General features: G+C 45.3%; 1 protein-coding gene and 1 long non-coding RNA gene across 3 annotated transcripts in view; one reads left to right on the top strand and one right to left on the bottom strand.

Annotated features, from left to right (window-relative positions):
- Nucleotides 1–25,673, bottom strand: part of KCNK10 (potassium two pore domain channel subfamily K member 10) — a 134,248-nt gene that overhangs the window by 12,551 nt on the left and 96,024 nt on the right. For both annotated transcript variants that reach the window (XM_043556790.1, XM_043556789.1), the window contains exon 5: nt 1,506–1,692. In XM_043556790.1, coding sequence (XP_043412725.1) covers nt 1,506–1,692 — 187 coding nt within the window. The remainder of the gene's footprint in view (nt 1–1,505; nt 1,693–25,673) is intronic.
- On the top strand, nt 4,222–17,115 carry LOC122469418. The gene is made up of 3 exons (XR_006293462.1): nt 4,222–4,375; nt 9,014–9,094; nt 15,923–17,115. It is a non-coding gene; the product is annotated as an uncharacterized LOC122469418 (long non-coding RNA).

The raw sequence follows: 25,673 nt of genomic DNA on the forward strand, positions 1-25,673 counted from the left end.
ATTTATTTTTGGGACAGAGAGAGACAGAGCATGAACGGGGGAGGGGCAGAGAGAGAGGGAGACACAGAATCGGAAACAAGCTCCAGGCTCTGAGCCATCAGTCCAGAGCCTGACGCGGGGCTCGAACTCACAGACCGCGAGATCGTGACCTGGCTGAAGTCGGAGGCTTAACCGACTGCGCCACCCAGGCGCCCCAACCCAGGCACCTTTTGAAAAGACTTCAGTATCCCCTCCAGAATGTCCTGCTTTCCGGATTCCCAGATCCCTGTCATCCTGGCGAGCACCATACTCTGTGAGGAAACCAAGGTGCTGCCAGGATCATGTGTCAAATAAAGCATGGAAGGCCCATGATCTCAGTGTGCAAATGTCTACGCAGCTGCCTAACCGGGAACTGGTGAATAACACACACACACACACACACACACACACACACACACACACCACTCAAACGTGTTGAGCCTAGGACAGAGTTGTTTAATCAAAGCGTTCACTTCTTGGAGCGGGCAATGATCCATTGCCCAACCCCCTAGAATTATCTGTTAGGACACAGAAGGATGGCCTGTTTCTCTCTCTTTGCCTTCCTACCACACTCTGGGAAAGCCATACATGTAAGAAGCCAGATCTCATTTCATTTTCAAACTCCCTGTCCCCAGATGAAATTGATGGTGGCTTTCTTTTGCTTCTATAAACATAGTTCATTGGCATTGACTTTCACAATGAAGGCTATTTCTTCTAAAATATACATTCATGCAGAATCCATTAAATTTTACTCCCTTGGGACCGGTCTCGGCTTCTACTGGTCAGCTGAGTCCTAAATTTTGTGCCCAGGATAACTTTTGTGGGGACCACAGCCCTCCCCTGGGCAGCATCAGGAAGCCTAACCCACAGATGGCTGCAGGCTAAACTCTATGCTAATCTCCCCAAAGTTCCTTATTTGCCACTTGCTAATACAGTCTTTATCAATTCATTCAAGGAGCTTTAATGCAAATCATAAGTCTAACATTCAATGAGAAATTCATTTCACTCATGCATAATTCATATGATGATAAGGGCAATGAACATCCTGGGGAGGAAGGGGCCGGCTTTCTTTTCACACCAGAATCTGCGGCTTTTTATATTACATGGGACCACGGGCTTGAAATGAGTCCATGCACAGCAGCAGTGACATTGAGATGTTTCCATTTGCTTCTCCCATAACGTTTTTTCTGGTGGTTAAAAAAATTTTTTTAGTGTTTATTTGTTTTTGAGTGGGGGGGGGGGGGGGTGGGAGAGGGGCAGAGAGAGAGGCAGATACAGATCTCGAAGTGGGCACCAGGCTCTGCACTGTCAGCACAGAGCCAGGCACGGGGCTCAAACTCCCCAACTGTGAGCAGGAGACCTGAGCCGGAAGTCAGACACTTAACCAATGAGCCACCCAGGCGCCCCCTGGTGGTTGTAAAAAGCACTGTCAACAGAATATTCTCCCCGCTGGGGGCCCTGGTGACTGGGATGCCCAGGGAGCTTACCTGCCACAAAATCACCAAAGCCTACTGTGGTGAGAGTGACCACCACAAAGTAAATGGACTCCAAGGCTGTCCACCCCTCGATATATTTGAAAATGACAGCAGGGATCGTCACAAATACAATACAGCCGGCCAAGATGAACAGGATGGTTGAGATGACACGGATCTTGGTCTGGCTCACTTGCTTTTTCTGGGAACAGCAAAGCAGAAAGATAGGTCAGCTTTATCACCCTGGATTCAGAGGACAGAGAGGCACAGAAAAAAATGTATTATGTCAGTGGCTTTTCACCTTTCTTCAGTCATGGGCAACTTTGGGAGAACCGGAGGAAGGAAGGCTGTGGACCCTCTCCTAGAAAAACGCACAGACAGAAGTTTTCAGATGCTCTATAGGTGGCTCTTGGACCCCAGGAAGGCTGTTCATGGACCTCGGGTCAAGAAACCATGGACCGTGGGTCAAGAAACCCTGCTTAGGTCATGCCTTGAATGTCCTTCAAGTGGTTCCAAATGCTGATTCTAACTTCCTCACTGGTGCGAATATAATTATTCCCCAGAAGGGGTTGCTGCCATTTCTCACGTATTATCGACCCTCCTTTAGGAGGGCACAGGTTTGGAGCTCTTTCCAGAGTGGCCGCGATGGACTTGGCACCTAGTTTCCCTTGTATCAAAGGGAACGTGTTGGGGAAAAAAACAAAAACAAAAACAGCTGGCCTGAGACAGACTAAAATGTTCAGAGGACAAGGAAAATACAGCCACCCCCATACTCATTTGAGACAGACTCCAGCTTCTTCACCCTCCTTCCCTGCTGAAGTGGTACGTTTATAACATACTTTTCTTTCAAAACACATGTGTTTGAGCTAGCGCTACGGCGTGTTTAGGCTGTGTTATCCACCAAAGACAGACAAAAGTCTACGCCAGAATGATGGGGTCACTGTCGAAAATGACAGGAGCTTCATTTCAGATCAGCTTCTCAAGGAGCCAGCAGGAGGTGAGAGCATTTAGATTGGGTATTAGACTGACATCACTCAAAGAAACAGTGCCAACGGAGTCCAGAGGTAGACTGGAAGCATCATTGGTATTCCCCTTGAATGCACTCAAGACAACACTGGCATTGCCTCTGGACTAAATAATCTTTAAGGTCTTCTCAAAGCTCCCAGGACTGGCATGTCAATTGCCATCAGGGGGCCCTAGCACTATAACCCAACCAAAACCATGTAATACCAGAATGAATGGGCCTTTCTACACCACCTAGATTGATGTTCTGCAAAAATACACCACATGTGGGGCACTGGATCTAGGAAATCCTTACCATGTGTTCTGTTTCCTATTCATTGCCTTCTGGTGAATTAGAAGGCAGAGAACCTCAGAGCCCAGAGAGACCTTTGCATTCATACACCTCATTTTACAGACGCAAAACCAGAAGCCAGGAGGGGTTGAGGGACCAGCATAAAATGATTTTGCTAATTAGAGGCAAAGCCAAGATTAGACTCCTGATGTGATTAACTCCCAGTCCAGTGCCTACTGATGGAACCAGACTTCAACTTACTCAACAATTTCCCAGCTCAAACAAAGTTGCCAGAGTCCCCCCCCGCCCCGCCCCTCCAACCTACCCCCTCATAACAAAATCAACCAGACTAACCCCCATGAAGAACAGGCCATCCTGCTTCCCTTCTAGAAAGGAAGACTGAGAATAAAAAAGTGTTACTATGCGATCTGTCCGGGAATTCCTAACCTTCAGTAATAAGCAGTGACACCTCTGTGACATCTTCCCAGGACAGAGAGAGTCAATTGTGTCTTCTAAGATGAGCCACTTGGGTCAACCATGGAAATGCCAGTCAAGAAGATGACTAGGTTTCCCCTCCTTCCATCCCCTCCTCCCCAATTGAGGGAGAAAGGATGGTGTTGCTTGTTCACTGGAAATTTTCAGGGATGAGGAAGCTGAAAGGAGGAAAGGCTGCTGTCCGCTCTAATCATGCCTCAGAAACATTCAGCCCCACCTGACTGGGGTCCCAGTCCCAGGTATGCTCAACGTGGCAAAATGGAGGACACAGGGCAGTCAGTAAGAGCAGTTACAGTGGAGAACATATTTTGGCACAAATCTAAGTCAGCACGATTTCCACCCCCGTTCTGGGATCAGTATATTCCCTAAAAACACACAAGAAGACCCAAAGAAATACAATCCTTCCTTATGAAAAGTAGTCATGTGCTCTAACTCCCAAGAGGGCATTCAGTGTATAAAGTGGGAACAGGGAAAAATTATTTGATCCATGCTCTTACATGGTCCCTTCCTCATCTCCTCAGAAAAGCCATCTGGAAAAAAAAAAAAAGTGATAATTTACTGATATTGTTGAAACTGCAAATGAAAATTCCAAGTATTTTTGCACGGAAGTATTGTGACCAGATAAATCACTTGAGAACCACGGGAATGTCTTCCCCATTTCATAAATTTCCAGACTGGATATGATAGCAGGACTGGGGGAGGGCAGTTGAGTCCCTCTGAGAATCCAGGAACTTATGTATCACTGGCCTAGTTTTGTTTATAGATATATATAAAAATCCAAAGCCCGAAAGGAGATTTCACCATCAATCATTAAATTCATCTAATTGCTGGCAATGGACACACCATTCCCCCCCCCCACACACACACCATAAATTGTCCTCCACAAACGCATAATAAAAGTAAAGTGAACTAAACGTTTGTGAGACACTTGTGAGGTCATAAATTAGGGTGGGGACACAACTGCAACCCGCATGAGGCTGAGGTTGGCAAAGGAGGACTGCAAGTATGTGAAAGCTGGGGGACATTCCCCAGCCCTCAGAGGTGGGCAGAAGGGACGATGGCACAGGACAGGATTCGTTTCGTGGCAAAGAGGGAGGTATGTAACAAAGGCTAAATAGTGGTGTCTTAAATGTATTATCTGTTGGAGAGTTTATCAGCAAGGTAAACATTTCACCACTGCTCACTGCCCAAGCCAGCACGTGTGTTCCTGGGCTGCTGCTTCCAGACATCCTACAGTGATGCTCAGTGAATGCATGGAGAAGTCAATCATTGGGGTATTTTAGGGACATAAGAAGTCAAGTGTCTCGCATGCGTGTGTATGAAAAGCTGTCTACCCATACTTCACTTTAGAAAGAGGTGTGGAGGCGACTGGGTGGCTCAGTCGGTTAAGCGTCCCAACTTTGGCTCAGGTCACGATCTCACAGTTGGGGAGTTCGAGCCCCACATCAGGCTCTGTGCTGACAGCTCAGAGGCTGGAGCCTGCTTCACATTCTGTGTCTCCCTCTCTCTCTGCCCCTAACCCACTCGCATTCTGTCTCTGTCTCTCTCAAAAGTAAAAACATTAAAAAACCTTTTTTAAAAAAGGACAAGGTGTGGACGTAAGGTTTTAGCAATATATGTTATTCTGGATATCCATGCTTTTGCTGCCCTCCAGATATTAAAATGAAACAAAACAGTTGCCTTACTTGGACGCTTCACAGCTTTCAAGATGGAACCACAAACTACCTTACACCTCATCCAGTGATCTTTGGACTTTGAATCCCCATTAGCCCTGTAACTGCACCCTACCACTTGTAAAATGGTGGTTAGGAACTCAGAGTCTAAGAGCAGACTGCCTGGCACACCTCCCATCCCCACTGCTGTATACCTGGGTGACCTCAAGCAAGTTTGTCGATCTTTCTACACATCAGTTTCTTCCTTTATAAAATGGACGTAAAAGAACCCACCTCACAGGATTGTTTGGAAAATTAAATGAGTGTGCAAAAGCTGATCACACTGCCTGCTAAGTGCTCAGTGACTGTTAATGATTATCTTGGATGTACAAGTTCAAATCTTTTCTTAGATGTGGACAGTCCCAGATTTAATGCTGCCCTTAGCTACTGAGGAATGTTCCCTCATGTCTGGCTTAAGATAATCTTTGTTTAGCTTCAGGAAGTCATTGTGGGCTTCCTGGATACATTATCTCCTATAATTACCTCATTTTTAATGAGAAAAAAAGGTCCTCATTCTCTCTTGGTTCTTCTGTGTTGACTCTGGGTTGAGTTCTCAGACAGTCTCAGCTCACAATCTTGAACACTTTTTATTTGCCTTCCAATTAATTTCCCCCTAGTTCTTCATCAGCCTTGCGAGACTAAAGATTGAAGATAATGTTTGCGATGTCAGAGACCAGCTGCAGAGACCCTGAGAGGCACATACCTTGCTTCCCGAGCCAGCCGCCTCCCCACCTCCCCACCGCTTACAAAGCATGCTGTGTTTCCACGGAGGGGTTGCTAAGCAAAACCACACTGCTTATTTACCAGTAAGCCCAGCAGCTAGCAAAAAGCTTTGTGAGAACCCAGATCTGACTGAGCTAATGTGTTCTTGGGCGAAGAAAATTGTGATCTGGGACAAGATGGACTGATACAATATTTGGGCAGGAGTGACAGGATGGTTGTGCACATCTGTCCAGATCTTGTTTTCACACTTTGCTGATTAGAATAAATGATGTGTTCTTTCCTTCTTATGCAAATAGCATTATGCGAAACGATTTCCTGCCTCCCATTGGCACGAACTGCAGGAATTTTCGAAGAACTCAAAACCTACCTCCTGTAGACTTTGCATTTAGTTGTCAGAATTACGTGTGCAATTATTCCAAAGAGTAAAACAAACTTCACAAACAGAGAGCAGGAGAGCCAGCTCTAAGAGCTCTCCTTTGAGACAGGGAGGTATGTGCTGACAATCCTGAAAGGGTTTACTTGTTTCAGACCTCAGGGGATCAAGCCACACGTCCAACTCTCATTAAGCAAAACGCCCTTCCTGTGTTGGCTTACTTCTGCAGTCTTATTTTAGAGAACAAGTATATTTCTATTCATTTGTGGGTGAGTCCTTTATTTGACTTTTACCTCTCCAATGCCTGTTCTCCTTTTCACTTTTATGTGATTTCTTCGAATTCTGAGATCAACAATCCAGATTGTTGTGTCTGGCCGAGGAAATTGCTTCTTTGTTGTGATTTTTAGCCGGAACATAGGAGATTTTATTTAATAATAAGGATACTGCAATAAAAGTCCTAGGACAGGAGCTAGACATGCAGAGCTCTACTTTACAGTCTGGTTTGGTTTTGTTGAAATGCAAACACATCACCATGGTAATACAATTCAACTGAGAATAATTTCTCAAAATGGAAAGATAATAGGAACTGCCTTTCAAAAGAACTGACTTTATTTTCTGATATTATTATGTTTTTCCACAAAGATTTCTTTTTCCACAAAATTCTAACAAATAGTTTCGATATTATAATGAATAACCATGTAGTATCAGCAATTCTATAAACTTTGAGGAGAGCTTGTAAACAGCATTTGCCTATAATCTCCATGGCAGAGATACTATAAACACACGTTAGTGAGAATCATGTAGCAAAATCTTCGTGGAGCCTATGGAGAATGTCCTACTCAAAGGCTGAATACACAAATGTATTTTGTTTATATTCAGGTCAATAGCTGAATTCACACACACACTAAAGTTTCATCTAGCACCTGACTCTGAGCCACACTGCAGCATCTAATAGGTTACTGGCAAGTTCAGTGCTTTCCTGGTATCACCATGCAAAGTTTTTTAAAAAGCTTTTGGTATATATAATTAAATTGTTTTTATCACTGAAATGCCAATATAGGTGCACCTGGAATGTAGAAAAATTAAAATCCACAAATAATAAACATTCTCAGCTGTTCTACTCTAGGAACACTTTAATTAAAATCTTTTAAAGTCTTCTGCTCTACAATTCAGTGGTGTTTAGCATTTGGAGATAATATTCAATTGGAACACAAGAGCTTGCACTCAGAATACAGCCAGTTAATTCATTCAGCACATAATTTTTAAGGACCTTTCATATGCCACAGGCTGTTCTGGCTGCAAGGGACACAGCAGTCTGAAAAGAGAGAAAAGTTCCTTCCTCATACACACAAAGTCTAGTGCGCAAGGCGGGGTGGGAACCACCAAGTCTTTGGCTGAGAGCAGTCTTTGTGGCGCTGTCCATGGTGTCCTGCCCTGGTGCAGGTGTTGAAGGCAAAGTATAGTACCTAATGACATCCCACTGATTAAAAATACCACGTAGGAGAGAAGACAGAAATATTCTTGTAGCTCTGGTAATGTGGAATACAAAAGCGTGCCAACGGTGATGGATAACCCTTGGATCTCTGTTAGTTAAGAATTCAGAAACCGTACCCTCAGGATTGGAACAGCACACAGGCAATCACACCGATGTAGGAAACTCCCACATGTAACCTTGGCTGAAGAATGGTTCTGCTCTTCAGCTGAGGTTTGGAAAGCAAGCCCATGGAAAGCAGAGGAGGATGGACCCCCCTCCTGATGAGCCACCTCTACAGAATAACCCCTGGCAACCTTGATCAATGCCCACCTAGCTGCTCACCTATCCAAAGTCTAAAGTTACTTTACCCAGACTTCAGCAGCACAGTGAACAACACAGCCTCCACCCCAAAATGCCCTCCCACCGTTATATGTACGAGCATATGATAATAATACTGCAATAACAATGCTACAGACACCTGAAGCCGCCTCACTCTTCTCCCCTGGCTAACAAGCGTTCAAGGTCAAGCAGTCCACAACAGCCAGGGCAACAAGATCCCACCCCAATGCTTCTTTCTCGAGCAGAGGGCTCCCCCTGCTACGATACACATGGCATGTCTCCAGCCTTACTCTGACCCAGGAATTGAGCACTCTGCCTCTTCCTCTCCTTTCCTTTTGGGAACAAAGTGCCCTCAAAAAGTGGCCTTGTGATCTCCTGTCTAATTCTGGCACTGTTATTAAGAACCCCATTTTTTCTACAGATACAAGCCATATTCTCCAGTGTTGAGAAAATATAGTAATACTGTGCTTTAGTGCATCGTCTCCTTTGTCTTACTTCTCAATCAGTTCATACCTCGGGTGGGAAGGAGGGGACACTATTTATTTGGCTCCTTCCAGGACCCCCATCATCTCAACTCTCCTCCCTGCAGTCCTTCTGGTTTTTTATGTTAGTGATAGCTCAATAATTATTACACAATGAAGGGGATAAAGAGGTCAGACTGTGTCCACTGGGGCAATTTCTCCTCAATGGAAGGCGAGTTCCCTTGTTTAGACTATGGCCCTCACCAAGGAGGAGCACAGGTAATGAAAGCAGAAAGAAAGTGATTACAATGGACCTCCTACTGAGGGGCCTGTCCTAGAAGGAGATGAGGAACTGGGGAAGTCATTAAGCAAAGCCAGGCCCCAGAGGGGCTTTCTGGAGGAACAGGGACCCTGCACAGGGATGAGACAGGCCGGGGGATGGAGCTGGGGAACAATGGTCACAATGCAGTCACATTACACATTGAGTAAAGTAAAAGGGTCACAGTGGATTATCAAGGAGCCCTTGACTCGTCCTCATCCTTCCTGGCCATCTCAGAGCCAGGTCACTGTTGCCTGGAACCAGCATCCAAGTGTACTCAGGAAGTGAGGGAGAGAAGAAAGCCTTCACATTCCCCCCTCCCTCCACTTGCAGGTATGAATAACCCAGAGGGAAGACACTTGTGAGCCTCTGGTGGGCTGCCCAGAGTGCCTGTCTACATGCCCAGGAATCAAGGTAAGTGGCAAAGAAGCATGCATTTTTCTGTGGCTTAATATTTATCTCACCCACTAGAAGACCTGAAGAAAGCCCCAAGATCAGCCAGAGTTAGGTCAATGCCTTTAAAATGCACGTGGGTGTTGTTGAGTCAACACCCATGAAGATCACTGGGTGTTACTGGGGATGTGGTAAGCAATCCCCTCCCCAAGAGTTACACCCTTTCTTTCCTTCTTTCTAGAGAAAGACTTTTTCATGAAAGCACACAGGGATGCTCACTCTCATAAAACTATAGAGAATAATGAAATAGGCCCTAAGAAATTATATGGGGCAAAGATGTGGGAACTAGAAGAGAAAAAGGCAATGAGAAGCAAGAAAACAATAATTAAGTCTATGAAAAGGAGGAGCACGTTTGAGGAAAAGATTTGGAGTATAGAAAGCAGAAATGAAACAATGGTTTGAGGGCCTAGAATTTTCCTGGAGGTACAAGAAGGCTGCCCAGACAGGTTTGCAGAGAATTGTTGGGAGATAGAAAGAAAATGGAAAGAAGACAGAAAGAAATATGCATGCACTTTCTAGTTAGACTGGAAACAGGAGCTTAAGAAAGAATGAAACACGGCTTCACAGAAAAGAAAGAAAGAAAGAAAGAAAGAAAGAAAGAAAGAAAGAAAGAAAGAAGAAAGAAGAAAAGAAAAGAAAGAAAGAAGGAAGGAAGGAAGGAAGGAAGGAAGGAAGGAAAGAGAAAAAAATCCTGGGGCACCTAGGTGGCTCAGTCGGTTAAGTGTCTGACTTCGGCTCAGGTCCTGATCTCATGGTTTGTGAGTTCAAGCCCTGCATCAGGCTCTGTGCTGACAGCTCAGAGCCTGGAGCCTGCTTCAGGTTCCATGTCTCTCTCTCTCTCTCTCTCTCTCTCTCTCTCTCTCTGCCCGTCCCCTGCTTGCGCTCTTTATCACTCTCTCTCAAAACTAAATAAACATTAAAAATTTTTTTTCAAAGAAATAAATCCTAAACTGGGAAACCCTGCATTGAGACAACTTGATAGAAACATCCAGACTGAACAAATTTTCTTTTGCAGAATATTTTCCAAGCTGTGAATGAAGTTGAATTCAATACTTTCTCCCCTTTCATTCAATAAATATTTATCATGCACCTACTGAGCTCACTTCACTGACGAGCAAAACAGAACAATGCTCCTCCCAGGACAGAAGCTATAGAATGCCAAGTACTCGCTCTCCCAGCCTCCCCCCTGCAAAGACACAAGCATGTAGCCCAGGCTTCCCCGACCACGGAGACAAAAGTCAGACTCTGAACCAGACACTAGTGAGACAGATGTGACAGACTTGGCCTTGGAGTATCTTTTCTATGGTTTTCTGTGTGTTTTCCTCTCTCTGGTATCCCAAAAGCTATTCCTAAGTGAGGAGCAAAGATTCCCAGAGGCATGCCTGCAGAACCACTTTTTAAAAATTTTTTTAAAAAAAATTTAAGTTTATTTATTTTGAGAGAAAGAGCAAGTAGGGTAGGGGCAGAAAGAAGGGCGGGGGGGGGGGGGAGAGAGAATCCCAAGCAGGCTCCACACGGTCGGTGCAGAGCCCAATGTGGGGCTCGAACTCACAAGCTGTGAGATCACGACCTGAGCTAAAATTAAGAGTCAGACGCTTAACCCAGGCGCCTCCAAACCACTTTTTTTCTCTCCCACAGAATAGATAAGATCGGGCTAGGGTCAAAGACAGAGAGAAGGCAGAATGGCCACTCGGCCTGGAAAGGGAAGAAGGGTGGGAAGGGACTACACCTTCCCAGGGTCTCCTAAGCGGGGTTAGCAGAACCTACAGTCTGAGGGACCAGGGGCAGAGAGGAAGGGGTTAGATGCAGAGCCCTCCTCTAGTGTGGACGCAACTACCTCAGCACCTGTGCCCAGCCTGCCGCGCAAGACTCTTGGCTCCCCCGAAGTCTCCTGAACAGAGATTGAGGGACATGGACACTACACAGGGCAGAGGCATGGAGAGACAACTTTGCCCCCAGTGAAGGTGGAGCCAGACAGCACTAGATGGAAGCTTCCATGGGGGCAGGGAGGTGGCAGGGAGCAGTGGACACACCGTCAGTTCTACAAAGAAGCAGGGACCATGTGGGTGCCATCCTGGGGCCGGTGGCCACAGTGAAGATATTCTATCCCATTTTCGGGGCAGTCACAGGGTGGTTCTAACAGCAGCACCTACGGCCCAGAATCAATGGGATCAGCACGGCAAGATGCTACCTATGCCAGCCAGAAACGACAGTGGCTTCTTCCGGAACCACTTCCGTGGCGTGATTTGGGTGACTGCTCTTGGCTGGGTACCTCCCAAGTCTGGGTCTCTATCCATCCCAGGGATTTGGTAGCTATCAGATATCCTTTCATTTTTTTTTTTTTCTTTTCTCCTCAAATTATCCAAAGTTGGTTTCTCCTGAGTCAGCTAAGCTGCCTGCCTACAACCGCCTCTCCAGGAGGTCAGGGTAAGCTGGCTTTAGCCACTTGCAGGCAGGTCAGGGACGCGGCCCCATGTGGTCCCCGGGACAGGCATACACCTCTGAAGTCCAAGATCAGCCTGAACTACAACCTGACGTGGCATGACAATGTTTCCGATGTTCCTATATCTACAGAAAAGTCTCGTTAGAAATTACAGCGGGTTTCAGCTGTGCAGTGGGAAGGGCTGCAACCATTCCCAGGACGGAGAGTTAGAGAGAGGGCAGCATCTGACTCCTCCCACAGGCCAGCCCTGCAGGAGGGGACCAGCAGCGATGCCAAGAGCAGTGTTAGAGCAGAGAATGGAGACCCAGAGACATTAATGGGGAAGACACAGGCTGCAGCTAGGACAGACACGGGACACATGAGTGACAGCCCCTGCAAGTGTCAGTGGGAAGGGGATCGACATGCCAGTGCAGTGCCCAGCATTTGGGCAAAAGACGCAAAGAGAGACGATTCAGAAGCACAATTATCAACGTGTTGACGACAGATCTCCTTGGACGAGGGGCTTTTGCAAGATTTTACTTTCTTTTTTGTACTGTTTTCCGAAGCCTCTACAATGGCTAAGTTCTCTCTGTCAGCTTTGTAATGAAGGAAAAGGAGGGGGCGGGGGACTGGGAGAGAGAGGGGTAAGGAGGAGAAAAGGGAGAGAGGCAATGTGGACTGCTCCCGAATGCTGCATGGCTCCCTTGAGAAACAGCACAAGTATCCGTAAGGATGCAGTTGGTCTTTCTTGCTTTTGGGACAGACATGATGGCCGTGCCCTGGAGGGAAAACTGGAACAGAGAAGGCGGAGTCCATACTCCCCACAGTAAAGAACAGAGATGGGCCTTGTCTGAGCCTTCGGAATCCCAGGGTCACATGCCTACAGTGGCGGCGGCAGCCGTGAGGACGTGGCCTTGCTCCAAGGCGGTAATTGCATCCTGCCTGCTGCCCTGCCACCTCCTCTTCCCGCAGAATGTGTCACCCCCCCTTCCTGAGCAGAAGTGCTGGGAGCCCCACTGTTGGCAAGCATCTGCTGTCCCTCTCTGTCTTGCCTGTAATTCCAGTCATTTTTGCAGCTTACCCTCTAAAGAGACAGAATCCCACTTCATGCTTCTGTGCCCTCTTTTAATGTTTATTTGTTTTTGAGAGAGAGCGTGAGCAGGGGAGGGGCAGAGAGAGATGGGGGCGGGGACAGAGGATATCGGAGCTGGCTCCGTGCTGACAGCAGTGAGCCCAATGTGGGGCTCGAACTCATGAAGCATGAGATCATGACCTGAGCCCAAGTCAGATGCTCAACTGACTGAGCCACCCATGTGCCTCTTTGCGTCTGTGCTTTTTAAAGGCTGTTCTCTCTGCTGGGATATTCTTCCTCTTCCCCTTTTTATGCTTGTCAAACTCCTGATGCTCCTCAAAACACAAATCCACCATTGCCTCCTGCAGGAAGCCCTCTGCCCTCTGGCTAGAGTTACCTCTCCTCCCTCTGGTTGTCTCTGTTCTTTGCATTTTCCCCTGTCGATGGACCCACTCATCCTGCACTGCTGTCTACCCACATGTGTGTCTCCCCCATTTTGTATCAAATGCGCGATGTGTTTCTCTACACTTGCTCCCTCTTTTTTAGCACCTAGGGAAAACAGGGGAGTAATCATTTAAGGTAAACCAACCTACAAAGGACATAAAAGAAAACTGTTCATCCAGGAACAGATAAACTGTCAGGATTTTGTAACGTAGAACACTAGTAAGAGTATCCACTACAGAGGGGCACAGGTGATGGCCATATATGCAGGCACACAGGACAGGTTTGTGGAATGGAATTGAATATTAATAGCACAGGAACTGCACGAAGGACAGAGTCTTGGCTTTTGAACATAGCCTTTCACACAAGAATAGAAATCATATGTGTGTGTTCCCGAAGCTACACAGGGGCTCCCTGGAAGTTTGGTGTGTTTTTTTTAACAACCCCATTCAGACTGTAACCCCCTAAGAGGTGACTGGTAAATTTGGGAGGGTGTTTGTGGTTGTCACGATCACAGGGGCACTCCGGGCATGCAGCGGGAGGGGGCAAGAATATACAGGAGTTAGTGTCACCAACCAGACAAGAATCCCAAACTTACTGTGAGTTTTGACTATCCCATGGAGAAAAATTCATGTTTATAATTACCTGAGCTGAGAACTCAACTCCCTTTTACGTGTAGACACACACACACACACACACACACACACACACACACACACACACACAATTTTTTTTGCATAGTTTCAATATAGGCTGAACTTTACAAGAATGTGACTCCAATCAATGTAAATTGCAAGAAGGTTGAATCTTGACTAGTTGGAACACTGCCAAGGACTGTTCTCCATTTTTGAAAAGCACATCACTGGGGGGACATCCCTTGTAGCATCTTAGTCACTGGGGGGACACACCTGAACTGACCCACGTTTGGAACTACCGCGTTCCGTACACAGACGCGAGGGTCTCGCTGCTTCGGTGGGTCTCCTAGGGTTTCATGCCCAAATGCCTATTACTGAAGCATATTATTCTATTGTAAATGATCTACCTTTTATCTCTCCTTTATACTATAGCTAGAAAATACTATTGAAATGTTCCAAATTATATGTGTAGATGAGTTGCACAATCTAGGAGATTTATTTCAATGTGGTAAGTGGGCACTAATGAATATTTGCTCCAAAAGATGGTGTTGGGTATTACAGGGTTGAGAACGACTGGATAAAAGTAAACTGTATATTGTATTCAAGGCTGCCTTGCAAAGTCTGGAGAATTATGCTTACAGGTATTGCCTAATGAAACAAAAGCCCCTCCCTAGCACATAAATACTGTGTGCAGTGTGCAAGAAGCATGATCAGAGGACAGCCCCCGCCGGACCCCCCCTTTAACCAAAATATTTGCACTTCAAAGGTGAAGACCAGGGTGGGGTTTTTTGTCCCCCATTGCCATTTATTAGTATACAATACTATTTTTGGTTTCAAGGTCATTTTGCATATCAAAATGCAGGCTAATGCTCATTCATTCATTTATTCATTCATCAGGCATGGATTCAGTGCTCTCCGGGTTCCGGGTTCCGGCCCTGGGCTAGAGACTGGGCCTCACAGAGCTCTCAGGCTGATGGGGACATCAGCCATGAAGCACGTAACTCCAGTTCAGACAGATGAATGCCATCCTGGGGGTGTGCAAGGTGTTACGGGAGTAGGGGGTGCTGACCTCCTTTTGGAGTCAGGAAAACCTCCCTGAAGACCTGACATTTCCCCTCAGAGCTGGGGGACGACAGGCCCTGTCCAAAGCACCATAAATATCCCATGCAAAAATCTGAACAGGAGACCATGGCACATTCAGTGTAGACACAGCCCCTATGAATTTCCCCTGTGGACGCAGAGATACGTCCCCCAAACGCAACCATCAAGGATCCCACTCCAAGGAAGAATGTTAATTGTAAAAAAACAAAAAAAAACAACAAAAAAACACATTTTAAAAAAAATTTTGATATGAATTTTTCACAAGGTATGGTTAGTGAGTTCATCTGTGTTGTTGTTTCCCTAATGATGAGAGAAGAATTTGGATTCAAGACGTTTCTAGAGATATTATTAAAAAAGGCATGTGATCATCTTTAAAAAGGAGAAAAGAGATGGGAAGCAATGTGCCCATTTTTCAGGCAGGGGGCAATCTCCTCAACCCTCAAACTCCCGCTAGAGAAGCTCCCAGAAGCAGGTGTCACATGTTTATAGGGCCATCTGGACAGGTCCTCTTTCCTCCTCTTCCCTGGAGAAAAGGCTGACAAGCCTCCAAAGAAAGGGAGAAGAGAAATATACCTCATAGAAATACAGAACCAAAGGGCTAAGGGCAAGTGAAACTTTTTTTTAAAAAGCAGCAGAGGCAAGAAGCAAACAGCGACGTCAGAAAAATGATGCAAGCCAAAGAAAGGGGTAATAACATTGCGAGAGCACCATATGGCATTTATATGCCTGCATTTTATTTTAAATGTGGATATTTGCTTTCTTGTTAGCCTTGGTGACAATCCTGTTACAGTGCTTGGTGAAATTCATTTTTTTTAAAAAATCACATAGCAGCTCTCTGTCCTCTATCCTTAAAATCATATATAAATTCCTTTTTTTAGCTGCATGCTATATATCCCTGTTGCTAATCGTCTAAACTGAACTGTAAAACCGCATTAAATTAGAAGGGAAAGTCCCATGCACTGACTGATACAAGGTGCCCAACACATGTGTTTGTGCTTCCTCAGCAGGAAGAGGGGGTGGGGGATAGGTAGACAGCCAGATATTAATAATAATAATTTAACATTAATTTCATCATTAATCATTAATAACAATAACGAGCCCTTGCAAACGTTCCCCAGGCTCACATGCAAAGACTGTTGATGCTTACGGTCAAATTCACTTCTGCCAAGGAACGGAAACAACCGACAGAGGGGACATTGCTCTATCTACATGAAGCCACACCGACAAACACGTAGGATCTGAACATGAGGAGACAGGATGTGAGTACGGCAAAGCCCATCTTTCAAGGGTCCCTTTTGATATTTGGGGGGCAGGTATCATGCGGGAAGAAAGTGTAGGCACATTATGGTGCTTCAGGGAAACAGGAACTGGTCCTGGTGTTCACGATCAAGTGAGAGCACACACAAGCTGAGAGGCAATCAGCATGCGGCTAAAATCTTTTCCATTCTTTGACTTTCCTTTTACTAGAATCTGTGTCTGTGATGGCACATCATGGACACATCTGCGTAAACAGTTGCAGCCCGTTAAGTGCAGCCAAGGATGTAGACAGAGCACAACCTCCCCCCTCGCTCAGACAGAATGGCAGGGGCACACTCAGAACTTCCATATTCTTCCCTCTCTGAGTCATGGCCACGGCAGCTTTTCCTTGTAGGACAATGGTTGACAATGAGCTTTGTCTGAGACCCAAGCCGTCCTGCCCATCAGGTTCCCTGTTACAGGCTCCCTAGACTTCTCCAGCCCGAGAACCCCCACACCCCACTCCCAAGAAGGGTGGGACCAACGGCAGCATCAGCAAGTGTCTCTTCTTCATTCAGGTTTGTCAGGGAGTGTGTTTTCCTGCACCCTTTGGGTTCGTGGAAAGGAATTGTGTTCATTTCTCCCTCAGCTCCGATCAGTTCACAATCAACAAGTATTTACTGCAGTATTTACGCCTCCAAAGTGCTTAGCACGGAGCAGGTATGGCAGGGGTACAGGAAAAGAAAGGCACAGAAGCTCTATATTCAAGGCCCTTAGGCTTCACTTAAAAAGAACAACCCATCATTATGCAACATAAGACAGGTGCGCCACTGAAGATGTGTGCCGTGTCAAATATACAATCTAGGATCCACAAGTCCCTCCTCTGGGCTCCCGTAGCTAACGGTGTGCTTATTGTAACAGCATTTACTGAGTGCTGATTATGTATCAGGCAGGTTCTCATGCATCAACTAAGTGTCAAAAGAGATAGCTACTATTTTTCAAATAAAGAAAATGGGCATAAAATAGACATAGGTCAACAGAAGACAATAAAAAAAAAAAACCACAGAAATAAACCCATAGGTAGATGGTCAATTAATCTTCAGCAAAGGAGGCAAGAATATCCAACGGCAAAAGTCTCTTCAATAAATGGCTCTGGGAAAACTGGGCACCAACACACAAAAGAATAAAACTGGACCACTTTCTTACACCACACACAAAAATAAATTCAAAATGGACTAAAGACCTAAATGTGAGACTTGAAACCACAAAAGTTCTAGAAGACAGCACAGGCAGTAATTTCTCTGACATCAGTCATAGCAACATTTTTCTAGATGTGTCTCCTGAGGCAAGGGAAATAAAAGCAAAATTAAACTATTGGGACTACATCAAAATAAAAAGCTTCTGCACAGTGAAGGAAACCATCAACAAAGCTAAAAGGCCACCTACTGAATGGGAGAAGATATTTGCAAATGACATATCTGATAAAGGGTTTGTGTCCAAAATAAAGAACTTGTACAACTCAACACCCAAAAAACAAATAATCCAGTATAAAAATAGGCAGAACACATTAAGAGCCATTTCTCCAAAGAAGACAGCCATATGGCCAACAGACACATGAAAAGATTCTCATGATCACTTACCGTCAGGGAAATGCAAATCGAAACTACAATAAGATATCACCTCACATCTGTCAGAATGGCTTAAGTCAAAAACACAAGAAACAACAAGTGTTGGTGAGGATGTGGAGAAACGGGAACCCTCTTGCACTGTTGGTGGGGATGCAAACTGGTGCAGCTACGGTGGAAAATAGTCGGGAGGTTCCTCAACATTTAAAAATAGAACTACCCTATGATCAAGTAATCACACTACTGGGCATTTCCACAAAAAATACAAAACCACTAAATCAAGAGATATGTTCACACCTATGGTTTATTGCAGAATTATTTACAATAGCCAAATTATGGAAGCAGCCCAAGTGTCCATTGATAAATATTTATGCAATGGAATACTATTTGAGCAGGAAAAAAGAATGAAATCTTGCCATTTGTAACAACATGGGTATTAGGCTAAGTGAAATAATTCAGTCGGAGAAAGGCAAATACCATGTGACTTCACTCATAGGTGGAATTTAAGAAACAAAACAAATGAGCAAAGGAAAAAAAAATAGAGACAAGCCAAGAATCAGACTCAACTATAAGGAACAAACTAATGGTGACCAGAGGGGAGGCGGGTGGGGGATGGGTGAGATAGGTGATGGGGATTAAGGAGGGCACTTGCGATGAGCCCTGGGTGATGTATGGAAGTGATGAATTATTATGTTGTACACCTGAAACTAATATTACACTGTATGATAATGACCCTGGAATTAAAATTAAGAGCTTAATTTTAAAAATTTGAAGTCAAAAAATAAAAGCAAATAAATAATTTTTTCAAGGAAAAAGCTCAAGGTCCCATGGCTGGTAAGTGGTGGATCAGGCCTCATACACTGAGGCAGTGCAGCTTCTGAGGCAGCCTACCCTAGCCCCGGACTCATAAGGACATCGGTCTTTGTACAGTTCTGTTTTCTTCCTGGAGAAGGAGTAGCTCCTGTTTATTGCCACAGTTCTCAACCCCACAGTGTTGAGAACACAGAAGCCATTATTTGATAGTTGCTTATTCAAGTGATCTGGGGAGGGGCACCTGGGTGGCTCAGTCAGTTAAGCATCTGACTCTTGGTTTGGGCTCGGGTCATGATCGCACGGTTCGTGAGTTTGAGCCCTGCATCGGGCTCTGTGCGGACAGCATGGAACCTACTTGAGATTCTCTCTCTTTCCCTCTTTCTCTCCCTCTCTCTCTCTCTCTCTCTCTCTTCCCCTCCCCTGCTCACGTGGTCTCTGTCTCTCTCTAAATAAATAAACTTTTTTTAAAAAAAAGTGATATGGGGAGAGGTATGCAGGAGCAGCCAAGATGGGGAGCTGGAGAGCAAAACACACAAGGCTGTCAGAGCAGCAGCAAGGCCAGGTGGAAACCGGACGTCACCAGCCTGCAGAAGCCCCAGTTGGCCTGGCATTGAGCCACCTTCCCTCCAGGCAGCTCTGCTGTGGGGCCGGAGCTAAGGAAGCAGGATGGGGACAAGCGCGGGGACACAGATGGAGGTGAGTGTGGAGGGCAGGGGGACAAGCGCAAGAGGAACACGAGGCACAGCCTCTCCATTTTGCCTCCTGTGTGCAAACGGCAGCTGTTGAGGCAGCCAGGACGTGAGAGCAGTGAGCTAGCAATTTACCCAATGCTATCTCCGTGGCCTATGAAAATTGAAGCAAAAAAAAAAAAAAAAAAAAAAAAAAAAAAAAAACAGAAACTAAGTGCTGGCGAGGATGTAGAGAAAATTGGAACCCGTGTGCGTTGCTGGTGGGAATGTAAAATTGTGCAGCATTGTGGAAAACAGTCTGGCAGGTCCTCAAACTATGAAACGTAGAATTACCATGTGACCCAGCAATTCTACTCCTAGGTGCGTACTCAAAGGAAATGAAAACAGGGAGTCAAACAGATATTTGGACACCTGCACTCACAGCGGCGGTATTCACGATAGCTAAAGGCGAAGCAACCGAAGTATTCACCAACAGATGAATAGGTAAACAAAACGCAGTACGCATACACCCAGTGGACTATCATTCAGCCTTAAAAAGGAAAGAGATTCTGGGGTGCCTGGGTGGTTTAGTCAGTTGAGTGTCCGACTTTGGCTCAGGCCGTGATCTCACAGTTCATGAGTTCGAGCCCTGCATCAGGCTTTGTGCTGACAGTGTGGAGCCTGGAGCCTGCTTCGAGTTCTGCGTCTCCCTCTCTCGGCCCCTCCCCTGTCCTGCTCTGTCTCTTCTCTCTCTCTCAAAAACAAATAAATGTTAAAAAAAAATTTTTTAAGGAAATTTTGACACATGCTACAACATGCATGAATCCTTAAACACTATGCTAATGAAATAAAGCAGTCACAAAAGGTGCTGTATGACTCCACTTATATGAGGGATCCGGAGTAGTCAAATTGGCAAAGACAGAAAGTAGAATAGAGATTGCCAGGGGGCTGGGGGAGGGGAGAATGAGGAGTTAGCATTTAATGAGTACAGTGTCTCAGTTTGGGAGGATGAAAAAGTTCTACAGACAGAGGGTGGTGAGTTTTGCACAAGGATATGACTGTAATCAATGCCACTGAACGGTACCTTTGTAAATGGTTAAAATGGTAAATTTTATGTTATATATATTTTCTCACGGTAAAAAAAAAAATAGGCATAAGGAAAAACAATGAAGCAGGCTCTAAAGTATCCCACTGACTCCCGGGGTTACCTTAAATGAGACGACAACCTCTTTGAAACAGTGATTATGGCCAGGACAAAAATGTTAATTCCATGGAAAAAAAGAGAACCCAGAATGACATGGAAACGGCACTGATTTGAAAAGCCAATGTCGCTCTGCCCCTTTGTACTCAACTTTTTTGAGTATAAGAATTCCTTTTGAACATTAAAAAGAAATTCCTCAATACCCACACCGTAGGACATTTCCTACCCACTGATGGAATTCTTGATGATGGTTCCTCTGCACACATTTGAAAAAGCGTAGCATATACATGAAGGAGACATACTGTTTATTCTGTCTACCAGCGATGTTTGCATCACAAAAAGCAATCCTCTGATCCTTGAAAATAGCACCTCAGGCCCCTGGGAACCCACCACCCACAGGGTGAGAACCACAGCTCTAGGCTAACAAGAGACTAAGACTGAGCAGCAAACTTCCAAGTCAGAGCGCAAAACCATTAAGTCGAAAATGCTACAATGCACCAATGTAGCTCTCTGCAGAAAATAAAAAGCAAAGCATTTTCCTCCAGAGAGACCAAGTGTGTTTCCTCTAACAGGAATGCACATTTCCTAGGCTAGATTTAATTCGGGCAGCCCTGCCTTACACAGAGCTATCAGAACCTGCTCAGCAGTGCCTGTCAGGTAGCCACCCCCAAGGGAGCTGCCTCTTTGGGGTGAGTGGTCGCAACAGTGGCACGCCTCCCAGTGAGGATCTACTGTAAACAATTTCCCTTTCCTAAAGCCATGAGAAGTTTATCAATGACTACTGACATGCAGTCACCTGGAAACCGCCTCCAGTGCCCCCCTGGTGTAAACGCCCTGATCACATACCCAGCTCTGCGATGGGCAGACTCAGCTCAACCAGAGCGTCTCTCAATTTTTAGGAACCTAATTTGTCGGAAGCCGCACCGAATGGGTTACCACTTGCTTGACTCACAGAAGCAGCATGAGGCTAAATGCGGAAAAAAAGGGGGGGGAGGGGTCACATTGATATATGTAATCCCCCCCAAAAGAGTAAAGAACTCCATAAAAGGGCAAAGGATTATTATTGTATTAAATCAGCGCCTTCCAGCCCGACCAAACTCGCCTGTGAAAACTGGTGACGAAGGGTGAACATGGGAAATCATCCACCTGTTACGTTGGTTTTTTGAGACCGATAAAAAATGCGAGTCCTAATAAAATTCTTGCATTAAATTCGTTAACTCAAAAGTACCTGGAAGTTTTAGAGACAGGTTCCCATGTGGTAGATCTAAAGCATCACTAGACTTTTGGTGGCCCCAACATGCAAAGATATTAAATGTCTTAATAAAACCCCCAAGATTCTGGGAAGTGACTGTGTGTTAATGGTGGGTGAGTGCTAGCAGATAATGAATGTCCGTAAAAATTTCCCAGACACTTTCCTCTATAAGATGACCATTTCTTGAGTTTAAGACCGAGTTAAATGCCCAATGGGAATTAAGATCGTGGTGTTGGTTTCCTCAAACCTAAGGTTCTTAAAATCGCTGGAGCAGAGTGTCGAGACAACCCAATGAATCCAGAAAAAGGAGAATGCTTTTGAGGGCAAGACCAGCTGGCACAGATGACCAAGAGGCTTGGCTTTGAGCTGTGTGTTCCTCTTATTGTCAACACTGAGTGAGTTGTACAAAGGGGGACGATGAGGTGGAAGAATCAAGAATGGAGAATATTATCTGCCTGGCAACATCTCTCTCTCGCAGGTGGCCCCAAATGAGGCAGCCATTGGGACAGCATAAGCCCCTCTTTTAGAAGCTCACTTTCGCATTAGTCACATAGCAGACATGAGCAAGGGGGCATTTAAATCCCAGCTTAATCTCCAAGAGAAGGGAACACTAAGAAAGAGATGTTTGCTGATAATGAGCCAGCATCAGGGAGATAGCTCAGGTGCACAGAGAAGAATCAGGGGCTACGGGTCTGATTCACAGTATTGATGGATCATATAAAGTTGGAAAACTAAAACCGTTGGAAAACAGATAAAGACGCCAATACTAAGTTCTCCTCAACTAGCCATCTTTGTCTGTCCCCAGGTCTTACACCTTTCATGGAGACCCTTCTGAACCATCAGATGCTATTCCTACCTTACAAGAGAAGGAAGGAAGGAAGTGGAAAGACTAAGTCTGTGCATGCACACTGGGGCAGGGCCACCTCCTTTGGAATCCTTCTTCTGTCACCTATGGGCTGGGTGACCTTGGGCAGGGCACAGAACCAGTCTAAGCCTTCCAATCTCATAAGATTAAGATGATAATGGTCTATTTGGGAAGGCTGTTGTGCAGCTTATTCTGGGTAAAGCCCACAACCCAGGGTCTAGCATACAGTACACTCTCAAAGCAGATTAGCAACTCATTTCTAGACTTCGATACTGTAGTGCCATAACACTCAGTCTGACCTCAACCAGATCCTACCAATCCAAGGCTCCCCACAAAGGTCCCTATATACAGAAGTTCACGAGGGCTTGGTTACTCCTAAGTAACAATCAGATTCCCAGAAGTTATCTGTGATCAAATCTTGCCAGAAAGAGAGAGACTTCGTTAACGCTACTTAAAAATGTTTAAATGTTAAACACTATGTGAGCAGTATTTTAAGTAGTTATATTTTAGGTAGAGTTTGATAGCTTTAATGTTTATAGAAAAAGGTGAAGATTCATTGTGTTTTATTTTATTTTTTTGCAAATGCATTTTAAGAGCCATTAACGCCTACAGTGATCTCAGATGGCAACAGGAAACACCAAAGGGACACCGGCCAGCTATCAAAGATAAACTGAAAAAGAGGAAGAATTACACGTTAGATTAGTCCCTATGGGGTCAGTTAAAGTCAGTGCTGAGATGGTTTGCCTAGTAAAAAATAACAGAAGAATCTATCTTTATGTGTATTCATCAGGGTGAAGTCCCCAGGCATTTTCCCTCATTGATAAGAAATGACCTTATTCCCAGAGCATAACATCACTAAAGCCCTCTTTAAGAACCCATCTGCGAGAGGAGCACTCTGGGTAGGAATGACACCAGCACTGAAAAACTAGTTAAAACCATTGGTGGGGATACTAGAATTTGAGTAGAAGATTCATTCAGGGGATCCGGGCATGCATCTTGGGACCTGTGGGTTAACTGACCCCTTACATCTCAGCAGAGCTGTGGTTCTTAATGGGGACGATTTTGCCCTTGATGGGAAACCTACTAATGTCTGGAGATGTTTTTGGCTGTCATAACTGGAGGCACTGATGATTCTGGCATCTAGTGAGCAGAGGCCAGAGTCGCTGCTAAATATCCTGCAATGCACAGGGCAGGTCCTGTGACAACAATCTGCCGAAAATGTCAATAGTGCCAAGACTGAGCAACCCTGCATTACACGAAGACAGAAAAAAGGGGCCCATTCATGGACAGACTGTGTCACGGGCTGTCACTAAGAGATGTTGTGCAGTCTAGTTTGTGGATGTCATTTATGTCGTTTGTCCCAAGTGCACAGCTGGGCCTATCATGAAAGCCACACGATATCCTTAAACTAATTTAGAAGACACCTGGTTGATAAAGCTTTAAAAATATTTACCTTCTCTGCGTCTTAAAATGATTACCTCCCACCTCCTTCTAGTCCCTTAGGGAAAGTAAGAGAGTAATTGTTCACATTCAAACCAGGATCTTCCCTCTGATCAAAATAAACCCACATTATCCATGTAATATGAATTCTACTGAGTTATTTCTCAGGAATTTTTAATACATTATATGCCCTAGTGCAGGCATGTTACAGAGGCAAACAGACACATACACACACGTGTACACACACACACACACACACACACACACACACTTGGGCACTCAGCCCACGACTTCGCCCTTCCCCTACCTCTGTAGGCTGGTGTGCATAACTAATACCCCAATGAATATTTCCACTACTAATAGAATCGGAAATTGTAGTTGAACCCACAGAGCTGAAAAGAACACCCAGTTTCTAAAACAAGAGCTTTTATCTTCTTGAAATAATAACTCTTTTCATTTAACCCCCTTGCTCCTGCGGGCAAGCTCCGAGACCACTCATGAGTAACAGAAGGCTCCCGCCATGTGTGTCCTTCAAAGTCTTTCCGACTCATGCCAGGCACATGGCAGAGGCCTCCTGCAGTCCTTGGCTTCCACCACCAGCCTCCTGCCTTCAATCCAAAGTGATTGATTGGCCCACTAATTGTACATCATTAGCAGATTGAGACTGTCATCACCCCATCCTAAGCATTTCACAGGCTCTAAAGTCCCCAAGCAATCATGGTGCTGTTAAGCCTAGGGTAATGTGTTATTATTTGTCAGCTACACCCAGGCTCCTGTGGCTCCAAAGGCAAATAAACATTTCTGCTGTATCCTTGGGGGAAGAGACCAAAGAAGAAAAAAAAGAGCCTCTTGGTTCTAAAGGTAATATCAAAAAGCTTGCTGTTCAGCCTGATAAAAAGAGGCAGCTGCTTCCCACCAGAGGCCAAAGTCCAGCTCAGACCAAGAACATGGGATCCAGTCCAAAATCTGACCAGCCTTCCTACAGCATCCTATCAGGTCACAGTCAGCCTGGCCCAACACAAGAGCCAGCCCACCACAGGGGAGAGAGAAGCTTCCCGCTTCCAAAATCTGCTTCAGAACCCAAGGTCAGCCTTATTTAATCCCAAATAATTATCTTTCCTTGCTAACTGCCCAGATTTCCCTCTGGAGACCCAGGAAGAAGTATTTTTACTTTATGTTATAGAAATACTTAAAAATCATCTCCACGAATTAGCATGACATGTCCAAAATCTTAAACTCCACGTTGGTTTCACAGCATGGATTAATATATTTGACGGTAAATATTTTTGGCCCACAGGGAAGAGGATAAGGCTGGCTCGAGTCCAGGCTGCACCCCCAACTCACTATGTGGGTCTAGGCAAGTGAAATGAGTCTCACAGAGTAGTGCTCCCCAAAGAGTGACCCACAGGCCATCTATATCTAAATTTTAAGGACCCTTGTCATCCTAGAGTGGGGCTCACAGGTAATCCCAGGTATTACTAGATTACTAGTAGTCATGCATTTTCCCACATGTAATCCCAGGTATTACATGATTACTAGTAGTCATGCATTTTCCCAACCTGGAAACCACTTCCTGGAGATCAAACAATGCATTCCAGGTTCCTTTTGTAGTGGGTGGGGCTGAGGGACTAGTTGGAACCAATGGGCTGTGACTGGAGGCCAAAGCTCCTAGGCAATGCCCGGCTCTCTCCCTCAGCCTGGAGGGTTGCTGGGGCTGCAGCAGCCTGGCAAGGGTGAGAGAAAGCTAGTCTCCAGCATAAGCTAGTCTC

This window comes from Prionailurus bengalensis, chromosome B3 (assembly GCF_016509475.1).
Source record: "Prionailurus bengalensis isolate Pbe53 chromosome B3, Fcat_Pben_1.1_paternal_pri, whole genome shotgun sequence".
Classification (NCBI taxonomy): Eukaryota; Metazoa; Chordata; class Mammalia; order Carnivora; family Felidae; genus Prionailurus; species Prionailurus bengalensis.